The sequence below is a fragment of the Meleagris gallopavo genome, chromosome 10 (assembly GCF_905368555.1).
Source record: "Meleagris gallopavo chromosome 10, MGAL_WU_HG_1.1, whole genome shotgun sequence".
NCBI lineage: Eukaryota > Metazoa > Chordata > Aves > Galliformes > Phasianidae > Meleagris > Meleagris gallopavo.
The window spans coordinates 4,884,575-4,899,748 of record NC_139413.1 but is presented as its reverse complement, the minus strand read 5'-3'; the positions used below and the strand labels follow the sequence as shown (position 1 = coordinate 4,899,748).

At 42.6% G+C, this 15,174-nt stretch overlaps 1 protein-coding gene across 2 annotated transcripts in view; it reads left to right on the top strand.

Moving 5' to 3' along the window:
* DARS2 (aspartyl-tRNA synthetase 2, mitochondrial) overlaps positions 1–15,174 on the top strand; it is a 16,610-nt gene extending 1,436 nt beyond the window's left edge. Inside the window, exons 3-17 of one of the 2 annotated variants that reach the window (XM_010715753.4) lie at positions 551–617; positions 825–926; positions 2,213–2,308; positions 3,245–3,368; positions 4,014–4,060; positions 6,415–6,521; positions 7,049–7,118; positions 7,701–7,880; positions 8,239–8,346; positions 9,705–9,767; positions 9,959–10,111; positions 11,335–11,553; positions 12,387–12,497; positions 12,705–12,780; positions 14,037–15,174. In XM_010715753.4, the coding sequence (XP_010714055.2) occupies positions 551–617; positions 825–926; positions 2,213–2,308; positions 3,245–3,368; positions 4,014–4,060; positions 6,415–6,521; positions 7,049–7,118; positions 7,701–7,880; positions 8,239–8,346; positions 9,705–9,767; positions 9,959–10,111; positions 11,335–11,553; positions 12,387–12,497; positions 12,705–12,780; positions 14,037–14,224 (1,711 nt within the window). In that variant the 3' untranslated portion in view covers positions 14,225–15,174. Of the gene's footprint in view, positions 1–550; positions 618–824; positions 927–2,212; positions 2,309–2,361; positions 2,632–3,244; positions 3,369–4,013; positions 4,061–6,414; positions 6,522–7,048; positions 7,119–7,700; positions 7,881–8,238; positions 8,347–9,704; positions 9,768–9,958; positions 10,112–11,334; positions 11,554–12,386; positions 12,498–12,704; positions 12,781–14,036 lie in introns of those variants that run through there. The other variant, XM_085231773.1, reaches the window with a different exon arrangement.

Below are 15,174 nucleotides of genomic sequence, written 5' to 3'. Positions count from 1 at the left end.
GAGACTGTTGGGCTTTTGCCTTTAAACATAGGGTATATTTCATAGGACAGTTCAAACATAATGGCAGCTGCCTCTAAATTAGCTAAGGAGATTGATATTTGTGATGCTTGGTCTACAAGTGTGAGTTGCTCATGTCAAACTTATGAGAGTAGCACTCTGCTGCCTGTTAGATGGTTGTGAGTTTTCTTTTTGTTGTTTTGTTGACAAAATCCACGTGAACTTCAGTTTTGTTGCTCACCTAAATGTCTTTATCTGAATCAAGTTTCTCAGCAGGTAATCTCTGGAAATTACCTGTGTTTGTAAGGCGTGCTCTCTGGGATTTCATGTTCAAATTAGGATACTGCATTTTCTGGTTATTTGCATGTTGTGATAGGATAAAATCTGAACCAGTTGTTCAGGTCGTATTCAAATGTGTATGCTTCTGAAGCGTTTTAAAATATTAGTAACAAGATACAGACAATAACTTGTCATCACATTGACTTAAAAAGCAAAAGACGACTGAATTTTGACAGAATTCTTTTCCCTTTTGCATTCTTTTTTTGTGGATCAGACAAGGCCTGTTCCTGGTTTTGAGGGATTTCCTAGGACTCACCCAGATCATCATTCCACAGGATGAAGTAAGTGCTACCTAAGTATGAGCTTGTGTGCAGCAGAAATTGAGGGCAGAGCAAGATACTTAGCCAGAGAGCCCTGTGATGCTGCAGAAGGACTGCTAGTACTTTTTCCTCTGGTTTTATGAGCACTGGTCCCAGATTCAAACGGACCATTTAGAAATGAGGCATGGTGCTTTTGAGTTTTTGAGATACATTGGGATCTCCTTGCAGGCACATTCTCATGTGAGGAAGCTGCTGTGTAATGCCCCAGTGGAATCTGTTGTGCGAGTGACTGGCATCGTGTCTTCTCGGCCCCCAGGGCAGGAGAATCTGGTGAGGATGCTGGGGTCTCTCAAGGTTTTTATTCCTCTGGGGGAGAAGAGCACTGGGCAGTGGAGTTACGGTCGTTTGTGTGTGTCATAGCTTTGCCACAGGCAGTTTTGTTCTGTGCTGTATGTCAGCCTACCCTCAGAGATTGTGAGGCAGGACTAAATGCTGTGACAAATAGGTTAAGAAAAGCCACAGCACATTACAGACACCCAGAATTAAATTCTACTCTTTGAAAGGATAACGAGAACCAGGGAAAAGCTAACTTTCTAGCCTTTCAAATTATGGTTGAGATCACTTCTTTTTTTTTTTTTTTCCCTAAAAATAAGTATTGTCACTATCTGCTGCAGTAAGTGATGATCTTTTCCTCTCTCAATAGATTCCTGTTTCTCATAAGAAGCAAGGATTTAATACTGTTTCTTCTTTTAAAAGTGCATTTCTCAGTTCTCGTTGTAATCAGCTATTGGTCTGTTGACAAAATCCACGTGAACTTCAGTTTTGTTGCTCACCTAAATGCCTGTCAGGATTGTCAGTATCTGCATCATTGGCAGACCTGGAAAGAAAACATGGGTTTATAACTGTGGGTGTGTTGTTTTGTTTGTTCTTATTTTCTGTAACCATTTATAGATGTCCATAAAGGATGCTGTCTTCAAACTATGACGTTTATTTATTTTAATCACTTACTTTGTCAGAAGTTGGTGTATACTTTCCCCTGCTAAATAAAGAGTTCCATAGGATGGAATGAATCTCAGTGTGACACAGTGCTGAGTAGGGGGGGCTGTCTGCTTTCCCTCAGGAAAGGAATACTAGTTCTGAGAACTGGTGTTCAGAACTGGAAATTCTGAGAAGTTCCTCCCAAGTTGCCTTTTTGGACTTTTACTGAAGGCAAATGTACTCTAAAATTCATTCTGTGTGATTTCATTGAATCTAATGGAACTACTGTTTTGTCCAAGTGCATGTGCACTACCAGGATCTGTGTTGGACTGCTCCTCTGTGCTCAGCATGTCACTGAAGCAGAAAGTAAAGGAAATGCAGTGTCATTTCTTATAGAGATGGATATGCTGCTAGAAGAGAACACACAATTTTGAGTGAGCTGGCTTGTATTTTTTTCTGAGCAGGAGGAAAATCTAGGAGAGATCTGTACTTGAAAGAAGTTATACTGTATTAAAAGGCAGAGAGGTTAATTATATGAATTGGGTTTGGTCTGTTTCCACTGATCAGCTTTGAAATACCTTTGCTCAACTGATCACCCTAAGTTTTGAATCTGTTCTTTTTCTTGCCTGTTTCTGCAGAAAATGCCAACAGGGGACATTGAAGTCAAGGTGGAGTCTGCAGAGGTTCTCAACTTCTGCAAGAAGCTGCCCTTTGAAATCAAAGATTTCATCAAGGTGTCTGCATTCTTCCCTTGTACCAAGGCAGTGGATTTTCAGTAAATCAGCAATTTGCCCAGGGTGATGGCAAAACATCTGTGAGAGCTTCATCTCATTCTTCCCAGCTGTGCTTTAGAAGAAGGGTGTGTGTATTGTTAGTGAAGAGGTGACATTTCTAATTGGACTTATGCAGAAAACGAGGCTTGAATGTTTCCACTGCAGAGTGTTTTAAAATGCCACACTAAGAACAGATGGTAAAAGGAAGAGTGCAAGAAATTCAGGCTGTGCTAGCTTTTCTTGAGTGTGGAAGAGAATCTGCCAATGCAATGCTGTGTTTTAAGGCAAGTGTGCTTAGTCTTATCTGGATGAGTAGCTAGTTGGCCAGAGGATTTTCTTCAGTGAATACACAGTCTTATAAAAGGTTACTCTTAGTGTAGTCTCTGTGGTGTATGCAAGGCATTGCTGTTAAGTTCTTCTCTGTGCCACTGACTGTGTGACTGATACATAGGTGTAAGAATTGAGAGAACTACGTGCTGTTCCTTCCATGTTACATCTCCTGGGCAATTCCCACCATCTGCAGTAGTTTAATTTTCCTATCTTGATAAGTATGTATCACCATTTGGTTGTTCCTTTAGATATATGTATGATACTGCTCATCTGCTTAAAAGCCCCAGGGATCACTACAGTCTGTCACAGTGGAGCCAGAAGTAAGAGGGCTGAAATTGAGATTTGCTGAGGCAACTCCTAATGCAGAATGGATGTCTGTCTTTTTTTTTCTTCTAAAAAAACCCAATGATCATGCGTTGGAGACTCTGTCAGTGGCTGCTCTTTCTCCATGCAGGCTGTGGGTTATGCGTGGGTCGTGACAACAGGGCAGTATCCTTTTTCAGCTTTTCCCCTTTTGTCCTATGGCTTCATTGGACGTGCAGTTTGAGTTTGGTTTCTTTTCCCCAGAAATCAGAGGCCTTGCGCATGCAGTATCGCTACTTGGACCTGCGCAGCTCCCAGTTACAGTACAACCTGAGGCTGAGATCCCAGGTGGTGATGAGGATGCGAGAGTACTTGTGTAACCACCATGGTAAGCAAAGTGCTTGAAGAACAGTGTGTAGCAGACTGCATTGTAGAGTTTTTCTGCTCTTTCCTATTGCTAGGAGAGAGCACTAAACAACTCCAGGCTGTTCTCACTTGGGAAGGACACGCTGCTTGTAGTGGGAGACTCAGAGGGATGTTGGCAGGTCTAAAGAACAAAGGATGTTGAAATATCTTAGCTTGCCACAAAGCAGTTGTTTCACATGAGCTATGTCCAGAATTTGAAGTGATCAAAGGCATTTTGCAAATAGTTTCCCTCTTTTGGTCATCCAACTTGAGGCGTATTAAAGATGAATTTCTTGTAGGATTTATGTTTGTCTTAAAATCAGGAAGCCCTTCTTAAAAAACCAAAGCCTGGTTCAAAATGGATAGAGAATTAACAGTTTCTTTGCCAGTTTGGAGTTCTGTCTTCAACAGTTCTGGCAGAGCTTTTTTTTTTTTTAAAGGCTAAACTCGGCCTTTAAAACTGTCAGTGCATAAGTTATTCTTAGAAACAGCAAAGTCTGGAGATTTGGAGAGGCTGCATGATGTGCTCCGTTACCTCTTGAGCTGACTAACAAACCCTTCTCTACCCTACTTTGTGTCATACTAGTTCTTGTCCCTGCTGTCAGCATATTCTGTGTTTGTTCCTCAGGGTTTGTGGATGTAGAAACACCAACGCTCTTTAAGAGAACCCCAGGGGTATGTATTCTATTAGTAATGCATTTTTAGCTTCCTGCAATGGCATAGGCAGTTCATGGTTGATTTACAGTCACTTGCTACTCAACCTTCATTGCTTCCCCTCACTAACAGCTTGTATGTCAGTTTCTGATACAATGCATTGATCCTTGTAAGAGTAGAGGGGATGGAAGGGTAGAAGTGGCACCTTTGTCTTGACTTTGAACCTTCAATTACCACGAAAGAATAAAGCTTCTATCTTGTAGAACACACTGAATGCAAGTCCTATCTTGGAAAGGCTGTGGTTTTTTTTTGTTTTTTTTTTTTTTTTAGCACTTATCTCTTAACCAGTAGCTTACTGCAGTGGCACTACTGAAGGCCAGGTTCTGAATTTATATTCCTTCCTTTCATTTCCAAAATAATCACAGACAAGCTGTAGGCCAGGAATATTGAATTCTTGCATTTAAATCCCTGTCATGAGAGGTTTATTATTCATTAGTCTTGCTGAGCAAGAGGTGGAGAATCCTCCTTATGGCTATCTCAGACCAAGCTAGTTAACAGACTGTTTAATATAGAAACAGCAGTTACGTCAGAAATAGGATGTTATGATAGGGAAAATAGTTCCTTTCCTCTTGCACTTCACAGTTGTGAAGTTAGCCTAGAATTTCTAGATTTAATTCTGATAAATAGATTATCTTATGCTCTGTAATTGGATACCAAGCAATATAGACTACAAATAATGATTATGTAACCCTAGTTTCTCCATTATAGTTGTATGTCAGACTTAAGTCCTATATATGTGTCCAAGCTGTTGATGCTAGATCTGATTCAGTAGTTGAGCAGAGCTCTGTGGTAGATGTATCCCTAGGGCTGGAGCAGAAGATGGCAAATCAAAGTGTTTTGCAAAGACACAAGTCTTTCTGAGTCTTTGTGTCACTTCTCTGCTTCCTAATGCTGAGAGAAGGAATATCCCCACTTTATATTACATGTGTCCTTCTCTCAGAGGTGAACAGTTTGCTGCTGCATTTATTTCTAGCTCTGAACACGGCCCTAACTGAGATTAAAAGCCAAAGTCTTGTGTGAGGCAATAGAGAGCAGGAAATGGCAGGGAAGCAGAAGTGGACCCAGCCTTCAGGAGACGATTAAAGATTTACCAGATGTTACAAAAGGTCTCTCCACTTGCTCATTTCTAAGTACTATTTATAGGCTGTTCATACAACTCTGTTTGGGTCACTTGAGGAAGCACTGAAGTGACCCATCTTCCACTTAGCTCTGCTGCTAGAGGCAGGAAGCAGGAGCAAGAAGAAGATGGTATTTGAGCTTGTTAGCTCCCCGATGCTCAGAGAAGGAATACCCCCACTTTCAACACACATCTGCAAGGTGAAGTAGTAATACTGCACATATGCTTGGGTGGGATTTGTGTTACAGACGTGCTGAGGCAGCAGTCTGTCCAGATTGTGGTAGATGAGCAATCTGCAGACTTGAACAGACTACAGTCTGTTAATGTGGCAGGTTGATGCATCTCTTCTCTCATCAGCTGCTGGTCCTTCTATAGTCATCTTCCAGCCACCTATGGAATTTTGTAGCCTGCACGTGTCTCCTTCAGTTCTGTTGCAGCCTTGGCACAAGGTGGATTTATTAGGCAGAAGTAGAGGGCAAGATGACAGAAACATAACAGTTCCTTCATAGGATCTAGAATAAAGACTTGAGCCTACCAACCCAAACACAGCCACATAAGTGCTGATTTCAACAATCCTAGTGCAAGCTCATGGCTCACTTGTCTACAATTTTGAAGGTAGAGGTCCAGAACTACAACGCCAGCCTCTGAATTTCAGTGCCTAGCTTGGCTGCCTATGTAAACAGGGCAACTATTCCATTATCCTTCTCCAAAGCTTTTGAACCGCTTTATAATCTTCCTCATCTTTGACTTGGCAAAGATTTTGAAAATAAAAAGTTTGTAGAGTGAAGTAAATCTATAGTAGGGGGAGAGGCTGCAGTATGACCTCATGCTATCAAACAAAAAATAGTCTGGAAGGAAGCACGATGTCGAGTGCTTGCATTGGAGCATTTGTGTTGATTGTTGGATGGAGCAATTGTAGAAAATGGCTTATCTCTCTAGGTCAGGTATTTAGACGAAAGGTTCAGTAACCTTTTCTTTCAAGTCTTGTTATCTTTATAAACTTCATGCTTTTACCATTCCTTGTTCAATTTTCTCCTTTCCCAGCTTTTCTTGCTTGCAATGTTAAAGCTGAATTTTTGGAAAGAGAAGTGGGGAAGGAAAGTGACCCAAGGCCACTGGTGTGCTGGGTATGTTCAGGTTGGCTTTCTCTCAGCTGGGAACAAGGCTGCTTACTTGCTGAACTTCTTTCTCATGCCAGGGGGCAAAAGAATTCCTTGTGCCCTCCAGGGAACCAGGCAAGTTCTACTCTCTGCCTCAGAGTCCTCAGCAGTTCAAGCAGCTCCTGATGATTGGAGGCCTGGACAGGTAAGAGTTACTTGGACTACCGTTCTGTGTATGCACTGTCCAGGGTTTGCTTGCTTTGATGTGTGATGTGTTAGAGACTTCTCCAGAATCTTACTGCCAAGGGTTTTGTTTCAAAAAGAGATCCTTAAATACTTGCATTTTTTGCTAAGCCAGTCTCATTGGCAATAATACTTTCCAGTAAGAGTAGCCTTATCTCTTTTTGATGGTTGAAATCTTTGCTATTTTAATTGGAAACCTGATCTTAAGCACAAATGTAGGAATAAGCTTTGCAGAGACAGTCTGCCTGAAGGACAGAAAATCTGTCAGAGCACAGCTCACCTGGTAACCTTGGGAAGGTGTGGCTGGAGATGGGTGCAGCTGCTGCTATGGTGCTTCCAATCAAAATTCCATGCATTTAAGGGAATGGCAGCAATCAGGACTGTGATTATCCACTACATAGGGAGCAGAGCAGTCTTATGGTCAGTTCTGTAGCCATAAATTAACTTAAGGTACCTTTAATTGTTATCTAAGTGTAAGTACTCTTGCAGATACTTCCAGGTTGCTCGCTGCTACCGTGATGAAGGCTCGCGGCCTGACAGGCAGCCAGAATTCACTCAGGTAACCAACTTGCACTGCCTTTCACCTTCCCCTTCATCCAAACAGCTTGTGGGTATTCTTATCTTCTGAAGCATAAGTATCTGTTGGTCCTTGTCCTGCCTCAGGGGTGTGGAATGCTGTTTTCTGTGTTTTGCAGCCACAGCCCCTTGCAGTGAGTGTGGGATGTGAACAAAGTCGTAACTGTCCTTGGCTGACTTCGGTCCCAGGTGCTGATGAGTGGATGTGGGAATTGTGTTGCAGCAGTGGTGGTGCTTGATGATGCATTTCTGCTCCTGTTCTGCAGAGCTGGGCATCCCTTACATCAGCCTTGACACTCAGGCAGAGTTAGCTGGGTCCATTCAAGGTTTCTCTGTTCATCCTTGTCATCATTACCTCATTTAGTACTCTGAGGAGACTGTTGCCTGAGTCATGCTGTAGAGAGATCGTAAACACACTCTCAGTCTAGCGTAGTCATGCTGTGACTTAATGTTGTATATTGTTTCCTTTTATGCTGGCTTAATATTCTAAGAGTTTCTGCAAGTAGCAGTGCAGAGGCAAAAACTATAGCTAATGTGGAGTCTCCCTCTTGTTTTCTGTTTTCAGATAGATATAGAGATGTCATTTGTAGATCAAGCTGGGATCCAGAGGTTGATAGAGGGCCTCCTGCAATATTCCTGGCCTGAGGAAAGAGGCCCCATTACAACTCCTTTTCCTTCCATGACATATGAGGAGGCACTGGCTGACTATGGGACTGATAAACCAGACACTCGCTTTGGGATGAAGGTGTGGGTTTGCCTACTGGAAACTTGCAGCTTTTCTTTTTCTTTCTGGTAGTGTTCTAAGAATAATCTTTGATTGAATTGTATGTATGTGGTTAGCTGGAAGTCTTAATCCTGTAATATACCAAAGGAGCCTCTTGGGTTTTCCAGGCCCTCCTACATTTTTGTCTCTGTAGTCATCAGTCTTCTGAGGGTTATTCAAGCTTGGCCCCATTCATTTCTTTCTGTGACCATTTTGATTTCTCTGAGCAAGGAAATGGTGTCCCAAATAGTGGCTTTTGAAGGCAATAAGACACAGGCATATGATTTTCGCTTCATGTTATTACCACAACAGCTTTTTCCTGTGCTCTCTCCTTGCTTAGATAGTGGATATCAGTGACACTTTACGAAGAGTGGACATTGGGTTTGTGCAGAATGTGCTCAGTTACCCTCACAGCACTGCCAAGGCTATTTGTATCCCTCAGGGAGTGGTAAGTGATGCTTTTACATGCTGCGTACACTTGTGAAATAAAATACCAACTTGAATTCTTTTGTTTGTGTGGAAATGTTCCCTGCTATGACTGGGGGAGCAGCCTCCTTCAGGGAGCTGGGGGATGCTTGTGATTGACGTCAGGTTGGGCAGAGTGTTGCTCCAACTGGGAAATGGAGATGATCAGGCGATGGGAAGAATATATTGTCCTCGTGAAGGAAGAGAACAGAGCTGCAAGGTCCCCTGGGGATGGGAAAGCCTCTTGGGGCTTCAGCTTGCTTTTGTCAAGGATGGCATCTGAATAATAAATTTGCCCTCTGGGGAGAGATTGAAATAGAATCAGGTATGGCACAGTGCTGTTCTGGACTGATAGGAGAAAGGTCAGCTAGTTTGCATGCCTGTCTTATGAATGCTTTTGTTGCATTTCTGGGCACTTCTCATGTAAGGAAAATGCCACAAATCAAACCCACAGTTGACAGTCAATGGAGAACTGTCTTTGGCCTATCTTAACGGTGAGGCAGATTTAACTCTGGCTGTGGATGTCTTTGCAGCATAGGCAGTAAGGGGAAAGAAGTATTCCCTGAACAGTTATGTTTAGGGAATAGAATAACATGAATCTGCATGATTTTTTTTTTTTTTTTTAAACTGGAGCAGGCCTCCCATGGCACCAAGACTACCAGAGCACAAGAAGCATTTAGACAATGCTGTCAAACACAGGGTTTGAATTTTGGGTGGTTCTTTGTAGAGCCAGGAGTTGAATTCAGTAAATCTTTGTGAGTTCTTTCCGATTCTATGAGGAGGACTTCAGTTTGGGAGTTCTGTAATTTTGGCAGAAAACACAAGTTACTATCTTCCCACGAGAGGGCACTAAAGAAGTGCATTTGCAAAACAAAAGTGGAGTTTCAAGCCTCTCTACCTTTAAAATATTTTCTTAAAAGATCAGGAACATCTGCTGCATTCCTTTGCATGTGAGAATGTTATTCCTCCACACTGAGCTATGCTTTCACCATCATCGGTGTAGTGTTTAAAAACTTGTTCCTGCTCTGTAATCTGTAGGCTAGAGGTAATTAATTGGCATGGTTTCCCACTGCTGACCAGCTGTGTCTGTAAGCTGCAGTTTTTCCCCTCACTCACAGATCAGAAGCCCCTTTCTGAAGGCAGTCCTTGGAGAAAACACTAAGCTGCATACGAGTTCAGTGCCATGAGCCCACTCTTGTTCCACAGTTCTTGTTTCTATTACAGGTTCTTGAACTGCTAGAAACAAAAGAACATGAGATGTTTGGAAACAGTAGATTTGAATTCTGGCAGGACTTCCTGTAGATCTTGCTGCTCTAATGTCTTTTCTTGCTTTTTCCTCAGAGATATCTTAAAAATAAAGATTTGGAATCCTTAAAGGAGGCTGCAAAATCCCAGTTCAACCAGGTGAGACAGCAACACTGCTGGAATGTTAGAAGTGGTGAATGATAAACTGTGTAAAGGCACTTACAGGCAGAGGAGGGTAGAGGAGACTTAATAATAATAAAGGCTCATTACTAAGAGCCTTATTTAAAAAGAGTTGATGATGAGAGGGCAGCACTGACATGAACGTATTCTTTTTACTGATCTTGTGATAGGAAATCATGGATGTTATCTGCAGGCCCGATGGGAGCTTGAAGTCTTTGCTCACCAAGTTTCTTAGTGAAGAGCAGCAGTCAGAGCTCATCCAAGCACTGAACATGCAGGTGGATGATGTGGTACTGCTGGCAGCTGGAGACCACGAGCGAGTGGTAGGAAGCATTTCTGGGTTACTGTGAGAGTTGAATGTTGCTGTTGGCTTTGAAGTTACCTGTCCTTTGTCTAATACCTCTGATCACTAAAATAGATCATAGAATCATAGAACGGCCTGGGTTGAAAAGGACCACAGTCGTCATCTAGTTTCAACCCCCTGCTATGTGCAGGGTCAGCAACCAGCAGCCCAGGCTGCCCAGAGCCACATCCAGCCTGGCCTTGAATGCCTCCAGGGATGGGGCACCCACAACCTCCTTGGGCAACCTGTTCCAGTGCCTCACCACGCTCTGTGTGAAAAACTTCCTCCTAATTCTAACCTAAACTCTCCTGTCTTAGTTTAAAACCATTTTCTCCTGTCCTATCACCCTCATAGTCATTCCCCCTCCTGCTTATACGCTCCCTTCAAATATTGGAAGGCCACAATGAGGTCTTCCTAGAACCTTCTTTTCTAATTCCTTGTTTCTTTGCATCTGAAGCTGCATCAGCAACAAATAATGCATGAAGTGTACCTATTGCTTTTGTTTCTCTCCCAGTTATATTCTGGGAAGAGTTTGTAACCAAGATGAAGGCTGGAATATAAAACAGGAACAAATTGGCACCATTTCTCTCAGCTCGACTTACTTCTTAAAGCACTAAACAGAGACTAGAAAACAAGGACACCTAGGTAGCTGTCTCCTGTAAGCAGATGGTAAGAGTGAAACATGGCTGCTTATTAGCAGAAGGGTAGGAGATTATGTCCTTAACCTTCTCTATATTCCTGCCAGTAGATGTTGCCTTCCAGGCATTCTTTTGTGTATGGTGTCATGTTCTGCATGATCACCAGAACTGTCACTTCTTTCTGTGCCTTCATTTCTATGTCTTCAAAGTGAGGATATTACTTTGATTCCCTGTTGATCTATGCTTATATACAACTTGAGGTTAGTCTGGGAGAGTTTTGTGAGGATGGAATGTGGAAGAAAATGAACTTTTCCAGCTTCTTACTCAGCCTTTTTTTTTTTTTTTTTTTTTTTTTTTTGGTCAAACCCTGGAGCTGCTGCTGCCTTGGCAGGAAGGTGATATTTTTTTAGGATACAAGGCAAGAATGTTTTTACTGCAACAGCACAGTACAGCTAATACTTTCTATGATGCTGCTCTTACAAAAAACTCTTTTCCTGGATGGTATACAAGCAACTTCCCTGGCAGTAAAATTGCCCCTTCTCATTAGTTCCTTTCTTTTCTGCAGTGCTCTGCATTAGGAAGCCTACGGCTGGAGAGTGCTGACCTCCTGGAGGCAGCTGGAATGGTACTGCGGGATCCTGCAGCTCTTCACTTCCTCTGGGTGGTGGATTTCCCACTTTTCCTCCCCAAGAAAGAGAATCCCTCTGAACTGGAGTCTGCTCATCACCCCTTCACTGCCCCTCATCCTTTAGATACCAACCTCCTCTATTCTGACCCCACAAAGGTAACTAACTTCATGCCTGTTGTGTTGGCCCTCTTATAGCTTTGTGTTGTGGAAAACTAGCTACCTGTCTTCGAAAGGTAAAACTTATGAGATTACTCTGAATACCAACCAGCATCTAGGTGCCCTTCTGACAAAAGGGGCTGGTTGGAAGCAGTTGCTTAAGGTGAGGGATCTTGTATTCTGACCCATACCATGTTGCTTCAAGTTTTGATCAGGTTTGCGAAAGAACATGCATTGTTCCAGTTGCTGTTCAGCTCTGTGCCACCCTGAGGTGACATGCACCTGTGTCAGCAGCAGTCCATGCTTCTCTTAGGACAGATATTTGGACTGGAGCTTTTTCTGTGCTTAGGCTTGGGATCGATCAGGTCTCAGCATGGAACCCGAATTCTGGATGGATGCAAACTGCTGCTAAAATGGCAGTGACAAAGCCACAAAAGAAGAGATGTGCCCATGTGATTTCTTTCATATTTTTGCTGGAGCTGGAACCAGGAATGGAATGTTGGCAAGACTTGAAGTCTGCCTTGCTCTGTGTCTTCTAATAGGACTTCATAAAAAATGAAAACTCTCAATCATTTCCTTTCTCTTTGATTATGATGTGATCTATATCTTTGTTATTCTTAAGTTTGGAATCTGTTACCCCCCAGTGGAATTCAGTGGAAAACTTTATCCTCCAGTGTTTGGGCCCTCCTTCCTTTGTGAATTACAAGGCTGCATTGAGAGAGCAGTGTTGCAGTACGTCATGTCTTCATTTGCAGCATCTTTGTATCTGTATGTCTTTGTAAATGCCATTGGGTCCCAGCTTTTCTAAGGTGCTTGTTGATTTCTTTTCCCAGGTCCGTAGCCAGCATTATGACCTTGTGCTGAATGGCAGTGAAATTGGAGGTGGCTCCATCAGAATTCATAATGCAGAACAGCAGCGTTTTGTGCTGGAGAAAGTGCTGAAGGTAACACCTCCAAATGTCTCCCAGCATCCTCTCAGAGTTTTAAATGACTACTCCATTTATATATCTGCTGTAAATTCTGGAGAAACATGAGTGTCCTTTTCAGATAAACAGCTCCTAGAGATGGGTTGACTCCATCAGACTTTCATCCTGTGCTGCATGTAGGAAGAGCATTGTTTGTTCAGTAATGTTTCTTATGTAACTTTGCAGGAGGACTCAGAGGTGCTTTCCCATCTACTCGAGGCTCTAGAATTTGGAGCTCCCCCTCATGGAGGAATTGCTTTAGGTGAGTGCTTTGCAATTATCCAGAATGCAGGTGTCTTGTGGCTTTCTTCTGGCATATTGGATTTTGAGAATAAGCCTCATTTGTTAGCAAAAGCCCCATCTCCTCCTGACAGAGATGGCTGTTTTGGTGGTGCTAAAAAGCAACAACCAACATGCTTCCATCTCTGTGGCTACTTTATGAAAGAGACCAAAGCTCTTGCAACCAAGTGCACAATGTTTTGGTTTTCCTCCCCAGCATCATAATGTGTTTCAGTTCTTCTGCAAGGATCAAATCACCTGTTAGTGCATCTGAGGATGGTCCTTATCTACTGTTATCTACTATTCTACAAACAGCATGTTTATTAACACTGGCTCATCTTAATGCTTCCTGTGCAGCCAATACAGGATCTCTATACTGCACCCCCAGAGGCATGGGATGGTATGGTACTCCTTCATGCCCTGGGTTACTGCCACAATCTCAGCCTTTCCTTCAATCTCTCTTCCCTTCTGCCTTCTGTTTCATTCACTCATTCAGAGACTTAAACTGACAGTAAGTGAACGCTGTCATGTTAGCTCCCTGATCCATCTCAGCATGGGCCTGATGGATACCTGTACACAGCAGTGCAGTGTCCACAACAGGGAGAAATTACATCTCAGGAGACACGGGGAGTGTGAGGAGGCAGCAGCACTGACCTAGATTGGCTTAAGCTGTTGTGGAATGGAATCTTGAAGTCATTACAGCACTGTGTACAGCGTTACAGGAATATCAGTTTGTTTTCCTTTCAGGTTTTTGTTCAAACAACAACAAAAGAAGAGCACTTTAACTTCCTGTCTTCAAATGTGATTTTTCTGGCTGATCACTCAAAGGCTATTACTCCTTCTGAATTCCTCCTGGTTGTTCTAGTCCTTCAGGACTGATTGACCAAGAGCTTTGAGCAGTTAAACAGAGCCCTGACAACCTGTTGCTTAGTGGCCCTGGCATTGTTATGCTGCTTTTGAAAAGGCACTGTCTCTGTCTTGCAATCTTTGATATGTCACAGAATTTTTTGTAACATTGAAAAGCTTTATTTTGCTAGGCTCATCTGCTGTCTAGGCGTCTCTGTTTCTCTCCTTACTGGTTGCGGGTGATTTTTTTTTTTTCTTTCCCCTGTATTTACTTCAGTTTTATTCTTTAAGTCTGGCAGTATTACCTACTCCCATCTTTCTGATTTTCTGAATCAGAGAAACTAACACAGGACCATAACTCAAGTGATTCATCAATTTGTTTTCTGCTTCTAGGACTTGACAGGCTCATCTCCCTCATCGTTGGCTCTCCGAGTATCCGAGATGTCATTGCTTTTCCTAAATCATTCAGGGGAAGGGACCTGATGGGCAATGCTCCAGACTATGTCACTCCAGAAGAATTAGAGCCGTATCACATCCACGTTTCGTGGCCTGCTGCAGAAACAGAAGCGAAGAAAAACTGACTTGTAGCAAGTGATGTGAATTGAACTGTTAAAGCAGAGATGCTTCCAACTTTTAAATACTGAAATTCAGTTTGAAAAACATCAGCTGTTATGGGAGGACTGGAGGAGTACAGCCCCACTGCAATTTCAGAACAGAATGGGGAACAGATATGATAGCTCCCCTGACAGGAATTCACCTTTAGGTTGAATGGGAGGGAGAAGTAGGAAAGTGAAAAGAGAAATGCCCATCATTTTAGCTTAGGATATTGAGACTGTTGCCTTTGGGGTGTTGTATTTGAAGGTAAGGTTATTTATTAATTTTCTACTTTCCAGTTTGCACATGTAAACTCTTTTCCCTGAAATTTAAAGGAGACAGTGTACCAGCTTCTCTGGAAAATAATCCAGTATTCCTGATAATCACTAAATCTCTAGCTGAGAACTGTTACAGCAGAGTAATGCCATGCTGGGTAAAGAACCTAACAAAGCTTCAGTGCATCCAACAGCTTGTGTCATGCTGGAGGATACCTGATCATAGGGAATTTGCCATGGGGAGTTGTACTCGAGTGTTCCCTGTTAAAAGCAGGGAGAGAGGAGGCGTGGTATTTGCAGCAGTTGTCCCTTTAATATTCAACAAACAGGAGATGATGTGTCTTTGGGGCCTGTGGTCCTGCCACTTTCAGAGCACAGCTTCTGAAGTTTGTATCCTTTGTAAATAAAGTTTGTCTAGCAGTTCGGTTTTGTCTGAGCTTGGATTTGCACATCTTTGATTGGAAACAAGCTGGAAATATGTGAGTTAGAACAAAGTGTTCCATACCACCTTGTGAGAGTTATTGCAGTGATAAAATTCCCTTAACATTTAAGCAGCGATCAGAGCAAGGCGACGTTGCACTCAGATTTCTTCTTTAGAGGACGGTGGATTTTGCTATTTACCTTTTTTACTGAAAGTGAGAATAAATGGAACTTAAACAGAA